Raw genomic sequence first — 17,134 nt, 5'->3', positions numbered from 1 at the left:
TGTAGTTTCGGGACTTTTGTATAAACAAAAAAAGGGTGTTAAATAAATATATCTATGATCTTATAGTATCTTGGATAAATGTATTGTCTATATTGCTTCTGTCCAAAATACTAACTTGTGAAAAGTTATGTTTTCATTTTTAGTTGTAAATTCCACGAACAATCCACGTAAGGAAATACAAATAAAAGAAAATTGATATAGAGAAAAACTAAACGGCGTAAATAGGAATTTAATTTAATAATGAATAATGGACAAGAATATAGGTCATATGGAACAAATATATAATTTGTACGCCTATCATGGCATTATTTTTACTGGTTGATTATTATTAGTGAGATAATAAAATAATAATAAACTTTTTTTATTTTCAAGTACCTTATTTTTATTTTGATAAATTTCTTTTGTTTGCAAGATTTTTCTTAATCACCCTTACATCTACATATAATCCGATAGGGATTTCCAAATTACAAATTAATAGTTATACAAAATCTTCAGGATTACCAATAATGTTTCATTTAATTTCACAAAAAGGCCAATTATATGTTTACAACGTAATTTCGTATTATCTCGACGAGCTTGCTATTGATTATATATATTTAATCTTCGATTGATTCATACATTAATAAGAATTAATTAATATCTAAATATAAATCCTTTAACTATATGTATTGTTAAGCATTTATGTCCCGATAATTTTTTTTGGAACTTTTAAGACCACATAAACAGTATTTTATGTTCATGTAGTTTAAATTATTTCTCCATAGATATGTATAAACTATTGACTATAAAAAAAGTATAGAATAAATTTTCAAGAAAGAAGACGGAGAGAAGAGCCAGCGGTTCTCAAAATGTCAGCGAAAAATATATTTTTTTAATTTTCAAAGTAAAATATCTCGATTATTTTGGACTTATTTGAAAAATGATTAAGATAAAATATGTTGTTTTTTTTATCCTGATCTACCTGCCCTAAAAATATTTGCACATATTTAAGACTTGCTCTGTATATATCATATCTACATATTTTATATATATCTTATCCACACAATATAAGTACCGACGGACGGGCGGCGGCGCGGGGGCGCGGCGCTACTGTCGAAAATACCAAATTGTGGAAGGATATTATGTTTATACTTTTGTTGTAAATTTCTCAAATCATGCACTTTATATAATCCATCAGACATAATTGTTATGTCATCCTGATAAAAAAATATTACAATGTTTAAGCACAGAATTTTCACAAAAACACATATAATGAAATTTAAAAATGTAATTTATCAAATAATATAGCGTTTAAGAAATAAATATCAACCTAGCATTTTCTGTTTACATCTGGTAATTTGTGTTAGATGATAACATGTGTTAATGAAAACAACCCAAAAGAAAACTAGAATTGACAGAAAAATTATAATAAAACTTTTAATACAAAAGGTTTTGAACTCTAAATAAGTTTGACTTAAAGGCAAGCTTTCTCACATACATACACTATCCACTTAGATAACATATGAAAAGAATGGGCGGAAATGGAATCAACTATTATAAAAAGCTGTGGATAAAATAGAACGCATTATATGCCGACATGGACCAGAAGTCTGCAAGAGACTATACATCTTGAAAAAATATATTGCACACAATGATATGGATGCTGCAATGGAGATCACGGCACTTATACACTCACCGGCGCGAAAAACGGGCACCTTAAAATTTTCATATATTTTAAAGTTTTATAATTCGTAGCGAAATTCTCCTTCTAAATTGAAAATAAAAATTGCCATCTGTCAATTATAAGAGGAAAAACAAAATGTTGATAATTTGGTAAAAGTTTGAAACCAACCCTGTGGAGTTACTCAAACCTGTAGAGTACGTTAACAAAGCAAGGAATTTAAAAATCATTGTACCGGGTGGCCAACTAAGAATGGACACCGGCTGTATCTCAGAAACTACTTATCGTACAACTTTGGGTAAAAAATTCTAATAAGTAAATCGACCAAGAGAAATCACTGGAAATTATTTTCAAGTTCGAAAAATGTCCGCTAGAGGGCGTTTCTCTGATAGCCAATCAGAAAACAGGGGTTTTCTAAAAAATATGCTGGTGAACAGGTATTTTAAATATTACTATTATAATCATCGAGAAATTTGTAATTTTTTTTATATATAGCACTTTGCTCTATCTCATAAAATAAAGTGGTGTGGGAAGGTTAAATTTGCTTTTATTAAAATAAGAATAACTCTGGTTTAGGTTACCCGATTTAAACAAACTAGGGCTCGTTTAAAAGAGCTTTTCTTCCTTAATGATCTCCAGTATAAATTTTGTTTCCATAATTTTTTTCATGGTAGCTAGAGGGCGCTGTTTGACATCATAACAGATATTGCGCTTTTGCATAAAAAAAATTAAATAGAAGGCTATATTTCTCTTTGCACCAAGTTACCTCTTTTTGTTTCCTAGCCTACTACTATAATTTTTAGACTATATAATCCTAAGCAGGAACCTAACACGATTTGTTCTCTTAATCTCCGGTTAGAGAGAAGATAGAGAGTTGCTGTTTGCGCTGATATTTTGGGAATTTTGTGCTCTATTTAACTGTGCAAAGAGAAATATAGCCTCCTATTTAATTTTTTATGCAAAAGCGCAATATCTGTTATGATGTCAAACAGCGCCCTCTAGCTATCACGAAAAAAAATATGGAAACAAAATTTATACTGCAGATCATTAAGGAAGAAAAGCTCTTTTAAACGCGCTCTAGTTTGTTTAAATCGGGTAACCCAAACCAGAGTTATCTTTATTTTAATAAAAGCAAATTTAACGTTCCCCCACCACTTTATTTGATGAGATGAGCAAAATACTCTATATCAAAAAAATTACAAATTTCTCGATGATTACAATAGTAATATTTAAAATACCTGTTCAACTGCATATTTTTTAGAAAACCCCTGTTTTCTGATTGGCTCATCAGAGAAACGCCCTCTAGCAGACATTTTTCGAAGTTGAAAATAATTTCCAGTGATTTCTCTTGGTCTGTCTTTGAAAAATCATATGTTATTGTCTGTTGGGCAGTTACTCTAGCAGAGATGGTTTTAAGTCCAAAAGTTGATCTCTACCATGATCAATGAAAGCCGCAATAGCCGATACTTCAAAACTTAAAACCATCTTTACTAGAGTAAACGTCAAAAAACAATAATAACATGACTTTTCAATGACAGTGACATTACAAAAACAATAAACTCTATTTCATTTATAGTGTGAGGACCCAATATAGTAGTGAGGACCCAAAATTCAAAAGCGAATATTTCCAATAAAAATAAAGCTATTCAGATGAATCAAAAAACAAACTGTAAAGAAAAAACTATATGATACAATATACCTATATGATAAAATTATTTTTAAATTCCTTACTTTGTTAACACATTCCACAGAGTGTTTCAAACTTTCACAAAAATATGAACATTTTGTTTTCCTTCGTATAATTGATAGATGGAAATTTTCATTTTTAATTTAGAATGAGATACCAAAAAATCAAATAATTCAGCTACTTAGCTTGCTTAAAAAATCATCAAAATTGGCCCACTCGAACAAAATAAGTATATTAAACTTTAAAATATATCAAAATTTTAAGGTGCCCGTTTTTCGGGCATCTATCAACCATTTCAATATTAAAACTATAGTCAACATATAGTATTTGTAAATTTTTAAACGGTAATTCATTTTACAAGAATTTAAATAAACTGTTTTTTTTAATATCGGTTCGTTAATATTTTTATTAATTCTTATACGGGAAAAATGTATTGTTCAGATGGAAGTTGACGTCTGAATAATTCGCATTTATTTATTGAAAACCCTTCTCTAAAATGACATAAATTTTGTCCTCTACGAAAAGTAATCATGTTGCTTCCAGAAAGTGATATAAAATAATAACTGTTGACACAGCTATTACTTATTATAATTTTGGACAGATATTCACTCCTTCAAGTTAAATTTTAAAATTTCCCAAGAACTATCCATTATTTTCGCACTTTTCTAACACATCATACCACAGAAAATATCTTCTCTAAAACCTCAATTTCAAAACAGTGTTTAAATAATAATAAATTAAAATGGTTTATTAAAAAATCAAGAAAATTTACCTAGCATTGATCGTCCACGTAATCAGCACTATCAGTGCCAAAACCCTAAATCGCATACTGAAAAAGCCAAGGTGTAGACCTCATCGGACCAGCCGAATCACAAAACATCACTAACTATCACTAGAAAGTCGATCAAATTTGTACAAAACGTACCTAAACTGAATCACAATCACCCACTTTAACATTAAAATTAGATAAGAGTCATCAAAAATTATTGTCTATATTGGAAAAAATCGTCATAACATTTACAAATGCTATTTGTTTTGGAAAAAAAGTTCGGGTATTGCCTTTTTTAAATGTTTTGCAAAAATAATAGGTAGTACCGGACAGGTGAACGCCGCACAGCGAAGTAGTCGAGATAATTTTCGGTCCACACGATTGATGCTGCGAGATTGAAGATCAGGTAGTGTGTGAGCCTGACGTGTTTGTTCTGTTTTCAGTATCTCTTTTCACCGTGGTACTACCTGTGTGCGTGTGTGTGGAACCAATCGGGTGGAAGAGTACCCTTCTCTCTACGGATATTTATTTGTTGGTGGCTATTGAGGCAGGGTAGAAGGAAGGCTAGGTTAATTAATTTATTAAGATATATTTGCAAGTATATGATTTGATTGCAATAATCTACCCCTGTTGTTTCAAAGTGGTGTACTAGATAATCTTCCATTTGAAATAAAATTCTTATGTCGAAGTTTCATTTTCTATTTTTTCTGATTACCCAATTATGACATTTCGTATAGTAATATCTATATATTATCAAGCTAAAACTAAACATTCCAGGTTAAAGAATTATTTATTATTCAAGAGTAAATCTTTATAAAAGTGTCCCAAACTATTATTTGCATGCTTGATTGAGATAAAAAATAATCATTATTATATAGAAAAATATCATGGGAAGGCTGGAAGGAAACAATATGTTTTATGCGACGTTTCACGACTTTATTGTCGTTTTTTCATGCGCTCTTATTATATATTATAGTATTATTTCATGCTAAAATATAGCACATTTTTAATAAAAAATGTCTATACCTATGTGGCGGCTTCATTACTCCAAAAAAAATCCTTTATGGGTATTTCGCCACTGCACTGCAAGAAAATCTACAAAATAAAACAGTTATTTTTTGTAAACACTTCTGCGTTAAACCTAAACGGACGCTGCTTGTCAGAAGTTATGTTTACAGTAATACAAATTAGCCTAACTTCAAACTTTTAAACTTCAAAATTAACAATTACTACCTGATAACAATTACTTAATAAGGTAAAACCAAAAAGCCCCAAACTTTCTGTATGATTATTTTTAAATTTTACAACAATAACAATACACAATATATACAACTTATAATTCCATACATACGAGGCGTTTTGGAAAAAATAAGAAGGATAGGAAAACAATATAACATACGAACATCTTTCAAAACACAAAATACACTTAGATCCATTTTATCACATACTAAACCAATGAATACAGAACAACAAACAAAAAATGTCATATATACCAAATACTCTGTGAATGCGATAAATTTTACATTGGTGAAACATTTAGACCCTTAAATGTTAGAATTAAAGAACATAAAGATTATTTAAGAAAGGGAGATTTACAAAAATCTAAGATTTGTCAGCATTCATGGAACACAGGTCATAAAATAAATTTTAATAACTCCAAAATTATAATGAAAGAAGCGATAGCCTCTAAAAGGAAAATAAAAGAGGCTTTTTTAATTCAATCTAATAAAAATTAATGTATTGCTCATGCATCTGTAGATGTTAGTAATGTATAGCAATCGCTTCTTTGATTTTAAAGAACATAACATAAATAAACATAACATGCGTAAAATTTAAAAATAATCATACATAAAGTTTGGGGCTTTTTGGTTTTACCTTATTAATTGTATCAGGTAGTAACTGTTAATTTTGAAGTTTAACTTGATATAATGTCATTTTAACAGAACGTCAACGGTTTCTTGTAGACGTATCTGTTTTAAAAAAGTAAAGTGTTCTCGAATAGTTGAATTTAAATATTTTAAATAGTTTTTTTCATTATTCTTTGTATATTTTTTTGCTTCCAACGACGGAAAGAGATAACTTTCCGAAAGGTTAAGCATTTTTTTCTTTGTTAGGCAAATTTGTATTACTGTAAACATAACTTCTGACAAGCAGCGTCCGTTTAGGTTTAACGCAGAAGTGTTTACAAAAAATAACTATTTTATTTTGTAAATTTTCTTGCAGTGCAGTGGCGAAATACCCATAAAGGATTTTTAAGACACATTTTTAATATTACAACAAAATCAAATAAACATTTGCCTAGGACCTTTAGTACTCCACATCCCTACAAAAGTGATTAATGGCGCCTCCATCCGCTCTCACTAAAAAACACAAAACACAGACAATACGAGCAGAAAAAACGAGGTATTATTTACACGATGCAAACCGTTGTCAGTTTGATGTGTTATTGACTAGAGTCAAATTCTGGTATTCCATGGTTTACAGATGCTCTTAGAGCTATGAAGAGGGATAGAGATAAGGCTTTGGCAAAGTACAAGAAATCCAAATTACCTACTGATTGGGAGAATTATAAACTTTTTAGAAATATGTTTACCGTAGCTGTTAAAAAGGAAAAGAAGTGTTACTTCACAAATAAATATAATAATGGAAATTCTAAAGAATTATGGTCCCATTTAAAACTTATCGATTTGAAGTCTAGGAATAATAATTCCATACCAGCAGAAATAGCAAATGTTGAGCATATTAATAATTATTTTGTGGAATCCGTACCTAAATTACATGTAGACAATGATATTGTTTTGTTTTATAAACAAAACAATTTTGTGAACCACGAGTTTAATTTTCATGCAGTAGATGAGATTGAGATTTTAAGAATAATGTCTAACATAAAAACAACCGCAGTAGGCATTGATGGACTAAATATACTTTCGATAAATTTGTGTATACCTTTTCTTTTACCTTATATTACTGATATCATAAATTTTTGTATACATAATTCTGTATTTCCTAGTATGTGGAAGAGATCGTTGGTAGTTCCTCTGCCAAAAGTTCCATTAGTCGACTATTTAAATCAATTACGACCAATAAGTGTATTGCCCACTTTTTCGAAGATGTTAGAAAAAATATTACATAACCAATTAACTGCATACTCGACACAAAAGTGTGTAATTCCAACAAAACAATCGGGTTTTAAAAAGGATCATGGCTACAATACGGCATTGCTCAGCATTACGGATGAGATATTACAGGCATGGGATGAGGGCAAATTAACAGTATTGGTTTTGTTAGACTTTAGTAAAGCCTTTGACACTGAGTGTTGGACTTTCAGAACAGGCTGTTCACTTACTCAAAGAGTTTTTAAGACAGAAGTCAAGCAGTAACTTATGGCGGTAAACAATCTGCTTTCAAAGCAGTCACTAGCGGTGTCCCACAAGGCTAGATTTTGGGCCCTCTGTTATTTAGTATTTATACTTCTCATTTTCCGAATACATTACTGTCTAGCAAATATCACCTTTACGCTGACGATACAAAAATTTACTTGTCATTTCCTCATGAAGAAAGTATTCAAGCTATATCGGCATTAAATTATGATTTGAATCAATTTTCCCTCACGGCAAAAAGTCATGGTCTTTTTTTGAACCCTAAGAAGTCTGTTTTAGAGTTGCAGGATGTTGAAACTTTTTAAAATTAGTTTTTTTGTAATTATCTTAAATACCATTATTTTTTATTTGAAATTGCTGTAGGTTGGGCTAATATTAATAGTAACTAATATTAATAATATTTAATAATAAATTAGGTAAAACATATGATTTATTAATTTTATTTTTATTTTAATTTTATTAATTGTGATTAATAAAATTGAGAGAAATTGAGTTTATCTCATCAACAAATCAACAAAATATCAAGAGATAACTTTTAATTGGCATTATACGGCCTATACAATTTTGATATCAAAAGAAAAAAGTCAGTGACGCACATGCTTTTTTGAAAAATATTTCAGTGATAACCCATATGCACGTCCCTGATGAATTTATCGACACTTTTTTAGCATTAAAATATGTAGCACTTATAGTAATTTTTACCCACAAAATTTCATTGGACTCATTAAAAGTACTTGGAAGTAAATTATAATAAATCGAAAAAATATTTACTTTAACACCTTGTAACTACGAAACAAAGCCGAATCGGACCTATGTCAATATGAAAAATAAATCTTATTTTTACGCGAGGAATCTCCCCACGAGAGATGGCACATGTCTTTTGAAACACGCTATATAATAGGCGTATCTGCCTGTAAGTGTTATAAATAAATCTGCCTGTAAGTGTTAATAATAGTTGTATGAAGATATTTGAAATAGAAATATTTTTTTAAAATTTTTCTTTGTTATTTGTGTTTTTTATACAGTATCTATGTCCCCGGATTTTCTTTACAAGAAGAAATGCTTTTTTATTATTGACATTTTGAGAAAAAAACGTATTTTTTATAAACATTTTTGGTTGTTCTAAAAATATTTTCAAGAAATGAACACGTCACAAAGTATATTACTAACATCCTCTTAATCTGGCCCGTGATATTCCTCTGTATAACAATTTACTTCCAAATTGTCATCATTTTCTCCAATCACATGTCCAAAGTACTTAATTATTTGTTGTTTTACTATGGCGGACGTCCTTTAGTTTGTATATAATTCTTCTAATATTGACACGTTTATTATAGAATAAACGCGTCAATATTAGAAGAATTATATACAAACTGAAGGAACAAACTAAAGGATTGCCAATTATATACAAACTAAAGGACTGCCAATGCATAGGCATTAGCAGTCAGGGGATTCTCAAGAACCATCTCCAAAATCCATTCTTACAATTCGAACGCATCAAGTTTGGTAATACCCACACTTTCATAGTTCGTGCTTCTGTTTGATATAATTCAAATGCGGAAAGACAAAAGTTATGTCGAGCTTACGCTTTGTGATTGATATTATTTGTTCATACTTCCAGATACAACTTTCTGCAATACAAAATATAGGGTATTTTTTACAAGTTTTTTTTTCTGTTTGTATACTCGAGTATTAAAGATGTTTTCTTTAATATCGTTAGTTCTGTTATCGTTATTAATGTACCGTGCTGGCAACTATTACTTTTGGGTCGGCATTTACATGTGTGGAAGTAAACCGCATAGGGATCTTATTAAGTCGGAGTGAGAGAAATGCGACCGACACCAACGCGACGCGCGACGGTGTGCTGTTGCGGCGTTGCCGATACGCCTTTCCCTTTTTTTTCCTTTTTTTTTTCTTTTTTTATTTTTAAAAGACTTTTTTTTCAAGAGATAACTAGATAAAATCATTAGGTTTGTAATGTTTCTGAGCATCTGAAATGGAATTATAAGGATATCGTTAGGGTGTCATTTTTTTTATAACGAGAAAACGTAAGTAATCGCGATAATTTAAAAACTCAACTTTTTAACACATAACAGGCCATAACTCAAGAACCACTTTAAATATTGAAACTTTTTTTATTTTCAAGATCGTATATTTTACAATATGTTTACATAAGAAAAATTCGATAAGGTTGTTTTTTCCATTCAAAAATTGTAAACAATCCATCCATTTACTTTTAGAGCATAGCAATTTTCAGCAATCGTGTTTGTTTTTAGAGCAAAGCAATTTTTTATTGATAAAGATTTTCACATACTGTTTACAAAGAAAATACAGCAGAAATATTAACAAAGTTCTTGAAAAAACTACAATCTATTATTTCTAATAGATTTCGAGATATCGATTTTTGAATTCAGAGTTCTAATAGCGCGACCACTATCGAACACCCACTCAATTCCACTTATTTTTACCAAAAATGCAAGTATTTTTAGCTTGCACTTAAAAAAATTCAAGCTATAGGGAAAATTACAACGACTCGTTAATAAATAAACAAATCAAGTATCACGAGACGTAATTAAATCGTGAAGCTGAACGCATGACGTACACCTTTCCCTAGAACTTTAAGTACTGACAGAGGCATTGATTGGGTCGACCGGTCAACTGCAACAGATCTGCTATATCCCCTTCCACGTCTCTTAGCGATGTGCACAGTTTCTCGGTTTATTTCATACGTTTGGCAATAACGTGTTTACTATCCTCTCTTTGTTCAGTACATTATAAACGCATTGTACTCTTCTTACATTCGGAAATCTCGACCCAAGACTAACCTTTGCCAGCCGTTAGTATAACTTAGTCACAGCTGTCTTGTAAAAACTGTTCTTTTTTTATTTCTGTCAATCTCCTTTTACGTGATCCCACGTAAAACTATTTCTTCTAAAGTTTCTAAGTTGTGTATGCTTGGTGCTCCATCTATATTTTGGTAATTCAATTATCAATTATTTTGTTTTTTGAGAATTGAGTTTCAGATGAAATAAAAGGTTTTTTTTTTATTACCTTTTCCCGATTACATACAACTCCCCCCAAACACATATAAGAACTATTCTAACGATACATATATTCACCATTAAATTAATGTAGGTAACAACACTTGTGAGACGATGATGAAACACATCACAAGAAAAGATAAGTAAGTTGTTTTCCCAAATGGAACGCAACGTTTACCGGCAGCCAGACGGGCCGCATGCTGTTCTAGAGAGCATCGTAAACAATATATTAAAGAGCCAGCTTAGAAAAATATTTGTTTTCCCGACGTTGCTAGCTCTCGTACCTATACTAATACAACTATATCAAGCTGGTATAAACCTAACTTTTTTTAATTATCACTCTAATTACATTATTAACAAACCTTCAAGCTTATTTAACGTAATTATACGTTTCGCTATATGTTTCGCTAAACTCATTGTTAAAATGGACAATACAGTCTGGACATCAGCTGATATAATGTTCCACATCATTAAAAAGAAAACCATCATTGGATAAAAGGATACATGATACGAATTTTACGAAAACAAAACATCACCGTCATTGTTTTATTCAATTTTCGTACTTCATAAAAGCATAAAATGGTTTGTTTTGTTTGTTTTATTTCGCTATTAGGCTTACAATCATTTCGGATGTGAGGACAATGAGCAGGAAACACAGTCGGCGATCCTGGTAGATCTTGAATGAGATTTGGGTTTTATTTGGTAGATACTTATACCATTCTTTAATAGCTTTATTATAGGTATACCTATTAATATATTAGTAATTTTTAAAATTCTAGAATGATTTAACAAGTTCTGAAACAGTCTCTTGAAAAAAAGAAACAAGACACACAAAATTACAGAATAAAATTTTCTGTGTATAAGGTCTGTATTTTGCAAAGGGCAATAAAAAAATAAGTCCAAGAAATAAGGTACATTCCACATATAATTTTACATATAAAATGACAACGATCTTCATTTCATAACCATCGCTGACGCAGTTTGTTTTCGATCATACGGTACCTAGAGTAGGAGACACAATCAGCTTTGCACAAAAATCGGTTAGGTTAGGTAAAAAAGTGATTAAATCGTTCTATACAGGTTTTTTGATTTTCATATTATCATGAATCTATTTTTCTGTACCGATTGAAATCGGTCTTCCGGTATCGATTGAGACTGGTCTTTCGGGACCGATTTAAACCGGTCTTCCGGTACCGGTACCCAAACCGGTATACCGGTCTTGTAAAAGACGATACCGATACCGGAATATTTCAAAACTACCGGTCCTGGTACCGGAAGACCGAACATGCTTATGTTAGCATCATCAGCAGATTATTGAAACATATTTTCAGTCAGTTTTAATCATCTACATGGTTAGCAAAACGCGCGTCCAGTGCAAAAGTAAAATTTTTTAGTGTATTGTGGTGAATTAGTGTTTTAATTTGCCGTTGTAACACCAAAGGTTCCAAACCTCAACTGTAATAAATAACTCGACTTTAGAGTGAAGGTTAATCTTCGGGTTAGTCTTAAAATTTACTGGCGTGTGATAAAATTGAACATAAGCAAAAGGAGCAAATAAGTCGAACTATTTACTCGTTATAACACTGAATAAATGATTTGTTAAATAGCAACAAGCAATTAGTGATGTCCCTATTCTACTCTAATTGATAAATTACACAATGCATCTCATAAATCATGTTTATGCACAGTACCTATACCATACCTATTTTATGCTAGACGTACCTACTTTGCATTTTATTGGTAATGGTTTTTAGAACCCTATAAATATTGTTTAATAAAATAATATTGTACTATGATATTTAATGAAAAAACGTAAAGAATTATTACCAACAATTTAGTTTTTGGTTTTCAGCTAATTAGATTGAAATACACTCGTTAAATTTAAAGTGTTATATTTCTTATAGTTTTAACCCTATTTTTATAATTTTTTTTAGTAAACCGTATATAAATATATCAACTTTAATTCGTAAACTTAGTTTTTTTATAATTTTTAGTATTCGGCATATTATACAGGGCCAATCGAAGGATTGTTATTTTACCTTAACTTTAAAACACCCTCTTCAATAATTTCATGAACATATTTTCCTAAAAAAATATTTGTCGGTCAGACCCACGACTCCTGAACATTTTGTTTCTTGGATCATCTCAATACATGCCTTGGTTAATTTTTAAGGGCGAAATGAACTTGGCACCAACAATCTGCAATTTTTTCAATTATCATTTCTTTCTCATGTTATTCTTCAATATGACGAGCGGCTTTTGATGATTATTGCGAACTATATACTGTCCAGAATGTACGACGTTGGGGCAACGCTTGGTAGAAGGATTAGAGGTCGCGAAGCGGTACCAGCTTCCTTAAATGAACTTTGATTGGTCCTTAAAGAATAATGGAAAAACATAACGCAATATACTAAATGCAGACTCATTGGCAGTATGAACGGACGTATAGAGCCAGTTACAGCGGCGAAGGGCGACAATAGGGTACTTTTTAATATCAGTAGTAATAGGTAATATCCTTGTATATGAATTTTTAAAGTAGCTCAACCTAAGACGTTTATGGATGTAAAGCACCAGATGGCGGGGCGTATTTCACAGTCTTTTACTAGAGAAAAATATTTTTTGTTACTCTGAATTTTGAAGCGGCCAATAAAAACAGAGAAAATAAAAATCGATAATTTTCGGACTGTGCCAATTGGTTACTAATCGACCAGATACTTTTTGTCTATTAGATATGCTATAAAAACTGGTAATTATACAATTCGACCATTGTAAATACCCGAGAAATTCCGCAAGGCCGACGACGTCGATGTTTTTCACTGATAAGAAAAAATAATGTTTGTTTGGATAATTTTCGAGATATTTTTTCTTTCTGAATGCACATTTTAAAGTATTTTATATTCTTTGTCCGTTTGATCTATTATACTGGTCGCACGTATCGAAGTTTTATTTCTTGTAGTTTTAAAATATTTTCTTGTTTCTTTGTAGTTGTAATGTAAAATTAGATTAATTTATTAAGTTTGATTATAATGTTTAGTGTAGACTACCAGAAGAAATTTAGTAGTGTTTTTATATTTTATTTTGAAGTTAAGTAGAAGGTGAAGGGGTAATTTGGTTAATTTTTCTTTATGTTTGATTAATTAATAAGTTTGATAATTTGTTTAGTGTAGACTACAAGAAGTAGTTTGTGTAGTGTTCTTGTAAGAGATTATATTCATTTATTTTGTAGTTGAGTAGAAGGTGAAGGTATTTGGGTATTTTTTTCTTTTTGTTTTTCTTCTAATCATTATTGTAGTAGTTCTTTTAAATATTGTGATAGATACATTATAATCTTCCTTCTACTTTTCTGGTAGTTGAATATACAAAAAAAATCTGATCAAATTTATTTTAAATGAAATTAATCTAGTCTTATTAATTTATCAAATTAAACTAGTCAAATAATATTAACTGCAATCTATTAAAAAATATTAATTATTTTGGAAAATAACTTTTGAAATGGAGTATTATTGATAAAATTTAGCCAATTTTTTTTACCCAGTAGCGTATTTTAATATGATCTTATCATTTATCACTGTATAATAACTTGGCAGAAAAATATACCAGTTAGTTTCAAAATATTATTTTTTTTTTCAAACGTCACAAAAGTATTAATTTTTGCGACGTGATTGACAATATAAAAAAATCATTTTAACGCCTAGGCATAAAAGTAAAGCACTTTACGCCTAAGCATAAAAGTATGAAAATATATTATTAAAATGACATAAGTCTCAACGAGCCGTAACCATAATAATTCAACGAGCCGTAACCATAGTTTCTAGATATATGTATGGTACGGTATGGTCGATAGCATCTCCAATTTCGTTCAGTTTGCGCATATCGCCTGTGACGTCATATGCCATACAACAAAATATCCGTATTGTTCAATTGCCAAAATGACTATAAAATGTATGCTAATAAAAAAAGACCTAAAATAGAGAAGAATTAAATAACCCCTAAAGTTATGTAAAATCATCGAGCTGGACATTTGAAAAGTTATGACACATTATACACATTTATTATGTGTCATCTGTTTGAAAATTTGAAATTGGCGCGTGGAGCTTGCCGACCAATATTGCCGTTTATCACCTGTGACGTGGTGACCAACCTGCGCAATATCATACCTTGGTTTTTTGTATCATGATAATTACTTAGAAGGTATGAGTTTTAAATATTTTTATATTATTTGGAACGTTTGAAATTATTTAAAACATTATTTGTGGCGTTTGAAAAAAATAGCATGTTCTATTCGGAGTAAAAATGACTTTTGTGCTTCGGCTGTATGTCAAACCTACAGTCTCACCACGAAAAGTGTCATTATTACTCCTAATAAAACAATATACTAGAAAGTTTTATGGTTTAACGGGCTTTGTGAGTTAAAACATAATGATATTTTCAGTTTTTATAATTCTTGATCGAAAATAAACGGCGTCAGCGATGGCTATGAAATGAAGATCGCTGTCATTTTATATGTAAATTTATGTGGGAAATGTCGTCGATCGTCATTTCCCTGCCAACTGGACGCAGTTTTTTTTTTTTCATATGGTACAAATTTAAAGCAAACTTGACTCTGACCATGTTTTACGCTAAGAAAGATTTATTTCGTGTAATAAAGATTTAAATGGTGTATTAAGTACATAATATTTATTTAAATGTCAAATAATATTATTGAAACAAGTGCCAAGTTTTATTTTTAATTAAGAAAAAAATTGTATATTTTGTTTTCAAAAAAAAAATTATCTTAAATTCGTAAAACCTCAATTTAGAATAAAATGATCGAAGAATGAAATAAAATTTTATAGCCCTGGGTCAAATCGAAATAAAGTAAGTGTATGTAACTTTTTTTAAATATTAATAATTACCAGTAAATAGCATTAATGTACCAACATATTGAAAATTGTTATTTCTTTGTTAAATACGGTTTAGAATTCTTAAAATAACAGCAAAAATAATCGAAAATCAACAATGAAATAATAGTTTTGTTTAAATTTCTTAATCAGCTGAGCCCTATTATAGTTCGCAAAATCCCGAGCTATATTATTACATTACTCTGAGGGAAATACCGCAAATAATCGATATTTTTGACTCCGCCCCTAATCACATGCTTCATTCTTTTAAAGCTTTACGATTTGTTCACCAGAGGCAGCACATTTTGTCGAGAGGTTGACCAACTTTAAGAATATATAAACAAGGGTAATATAGTATAGAATTATTTTTTACAAGTTTTCCTTCTGTTTGTATACTTGAGTATTACAGAAGTTTTTTTAATATCGTTAATTCTGTTATCATTATTAATGTTTATTAAAACCAGGTACTGTATCGTTACTCTTTAACATTTTTTAAAACCAAAGCCACCTCGTCATATTGAAAAAATTGGCGCCGGGAGGCACGTATAGCCGCCCATAATTGATATTTTTTTATTATCTCAAAACTGCGACTTTGACTGATTTTGATGTTATTACAAATTTTGTTGCAAATATTATTCCTAATCTTAAATTGAAAACCGCGTTTCGCTAACTACTGTAATTTTGGAGTTACAATTTTTTTAAAATTTTAACCCCCTCCTATATCCCCTTACCAACCCCCCACCCCCAACAAAAACTAATGGCCTAATTCTCATGAAAACCATGAAACACCATGAAAATATTTTGTATTTAGGTCATTTATGACCCAAATAACTTATTTTGAGTGAAATTAAAAAAACTTTTTTTTTGCCGATCTTAATAGCCTACCATATCTATTGGTATGGTCGGCTAAAAATCAGGAGAGCTCAGGAGATATGATTCTTACAGAAAAATTGTGTCTTAGGAAAATTTGCTTCCGAAATTATTGCACAGGGTGTTTTAAAGTTAGGGTAAAAAACAGCCATTCGATATAATAAAGTTCAATACTAAAATTTATACAAAACTGAGGTTAAGAATTCAAGTTATAATAAATAACTACTACTAAATATTTTAATTTTCCATTAATAATGGGAAATTAAAATAACTTTGTTTGCACCATAATACGACCACCAGCAAACTCCATAAGACGACGCATGGTGTCATTGATGACGTGCAACCAAAATTGTTTTCTTTATACAGTTTGCCAAAAAAATCATGAAATTGGACTAAAAATAAAAAAAAATATATAACATTTTAAATTTGACGAAAGATTTTTCCGTTGCGTTGAGTATATATTGCCTTTTTACTAATAGTAAAAGTAGCATGTCAATTTTTTACTGAAATAATATCCGCCGGTAATAAATTTATTTAAATTTATTGTATCATTATTAGCCCTCATCATAAAAAAATCAACATCAACATAAAGAGAAAATAAAATAAAGTTTAAAAACAGAGATTCTCATCTTAATTTCATTGACTTCTTCATTGTGCTCCATAATGGCATTATTCTTATATTATCTTAATTTTCAGGGACTAGCCGTGTTGAGTGTGCAAGGAGCACATCATGAAATGCAGACGGTACTAATGGGGGCAGCAAAATTGTGAAATAGTTTTAAAACTAACTAACAACGATTTAGAATGTTAACAATTTCCACATTAACATAAGGATGAGGAAAAATAT

General features: G+C 30.3%; 1 protein-coding gene across 1 annotated transcript in view; it reads right to left on the bottom strand.

The window, feature by feature from the left end:
• The window catches only part of LOC115876538 (protein Wnt-2-like), a 278,810-nt gene extending 274,294 nt beyond the window's left edge, over positions 1-4,516 (bottom strand). Inside the window, exon 1 of the mRNA XM_030892351.1 lies at positions 4,120-4,516. Coding sequence (XP_030748211.1) covers positions 4,120-4,175 — 56 coding nt within the window. The 5' untranslated portion in view covers positions 4,176-4,516. The remainder of the gene's footprint in view (positions 1-4,119) is intronic.
• Between the last annotated feature and the right edge of the window lie 12,618 nt (positions 4,517-17,134).

This window comes from Sitophilus oryzae, unplaced genomic scaffold (genome assembly GCF_002938485.1).
Source record: "Sitophilus oryzae breed Bouriz unplaced genomic scaffold, Soryzae_2.0 scaffold_1436_pilon_pilon, whole genome shotgun sequence".
Classification (NCBI taxonomy): Eukaryota; Metazoa; Arthropoda; class Insecta; order Coleoptera; family Curculionidae; genus Sitophilus; species Sitophilus oryzae.
This window is presented reverse-complemented; position numbering and strand designations above follow the sequence as displayed.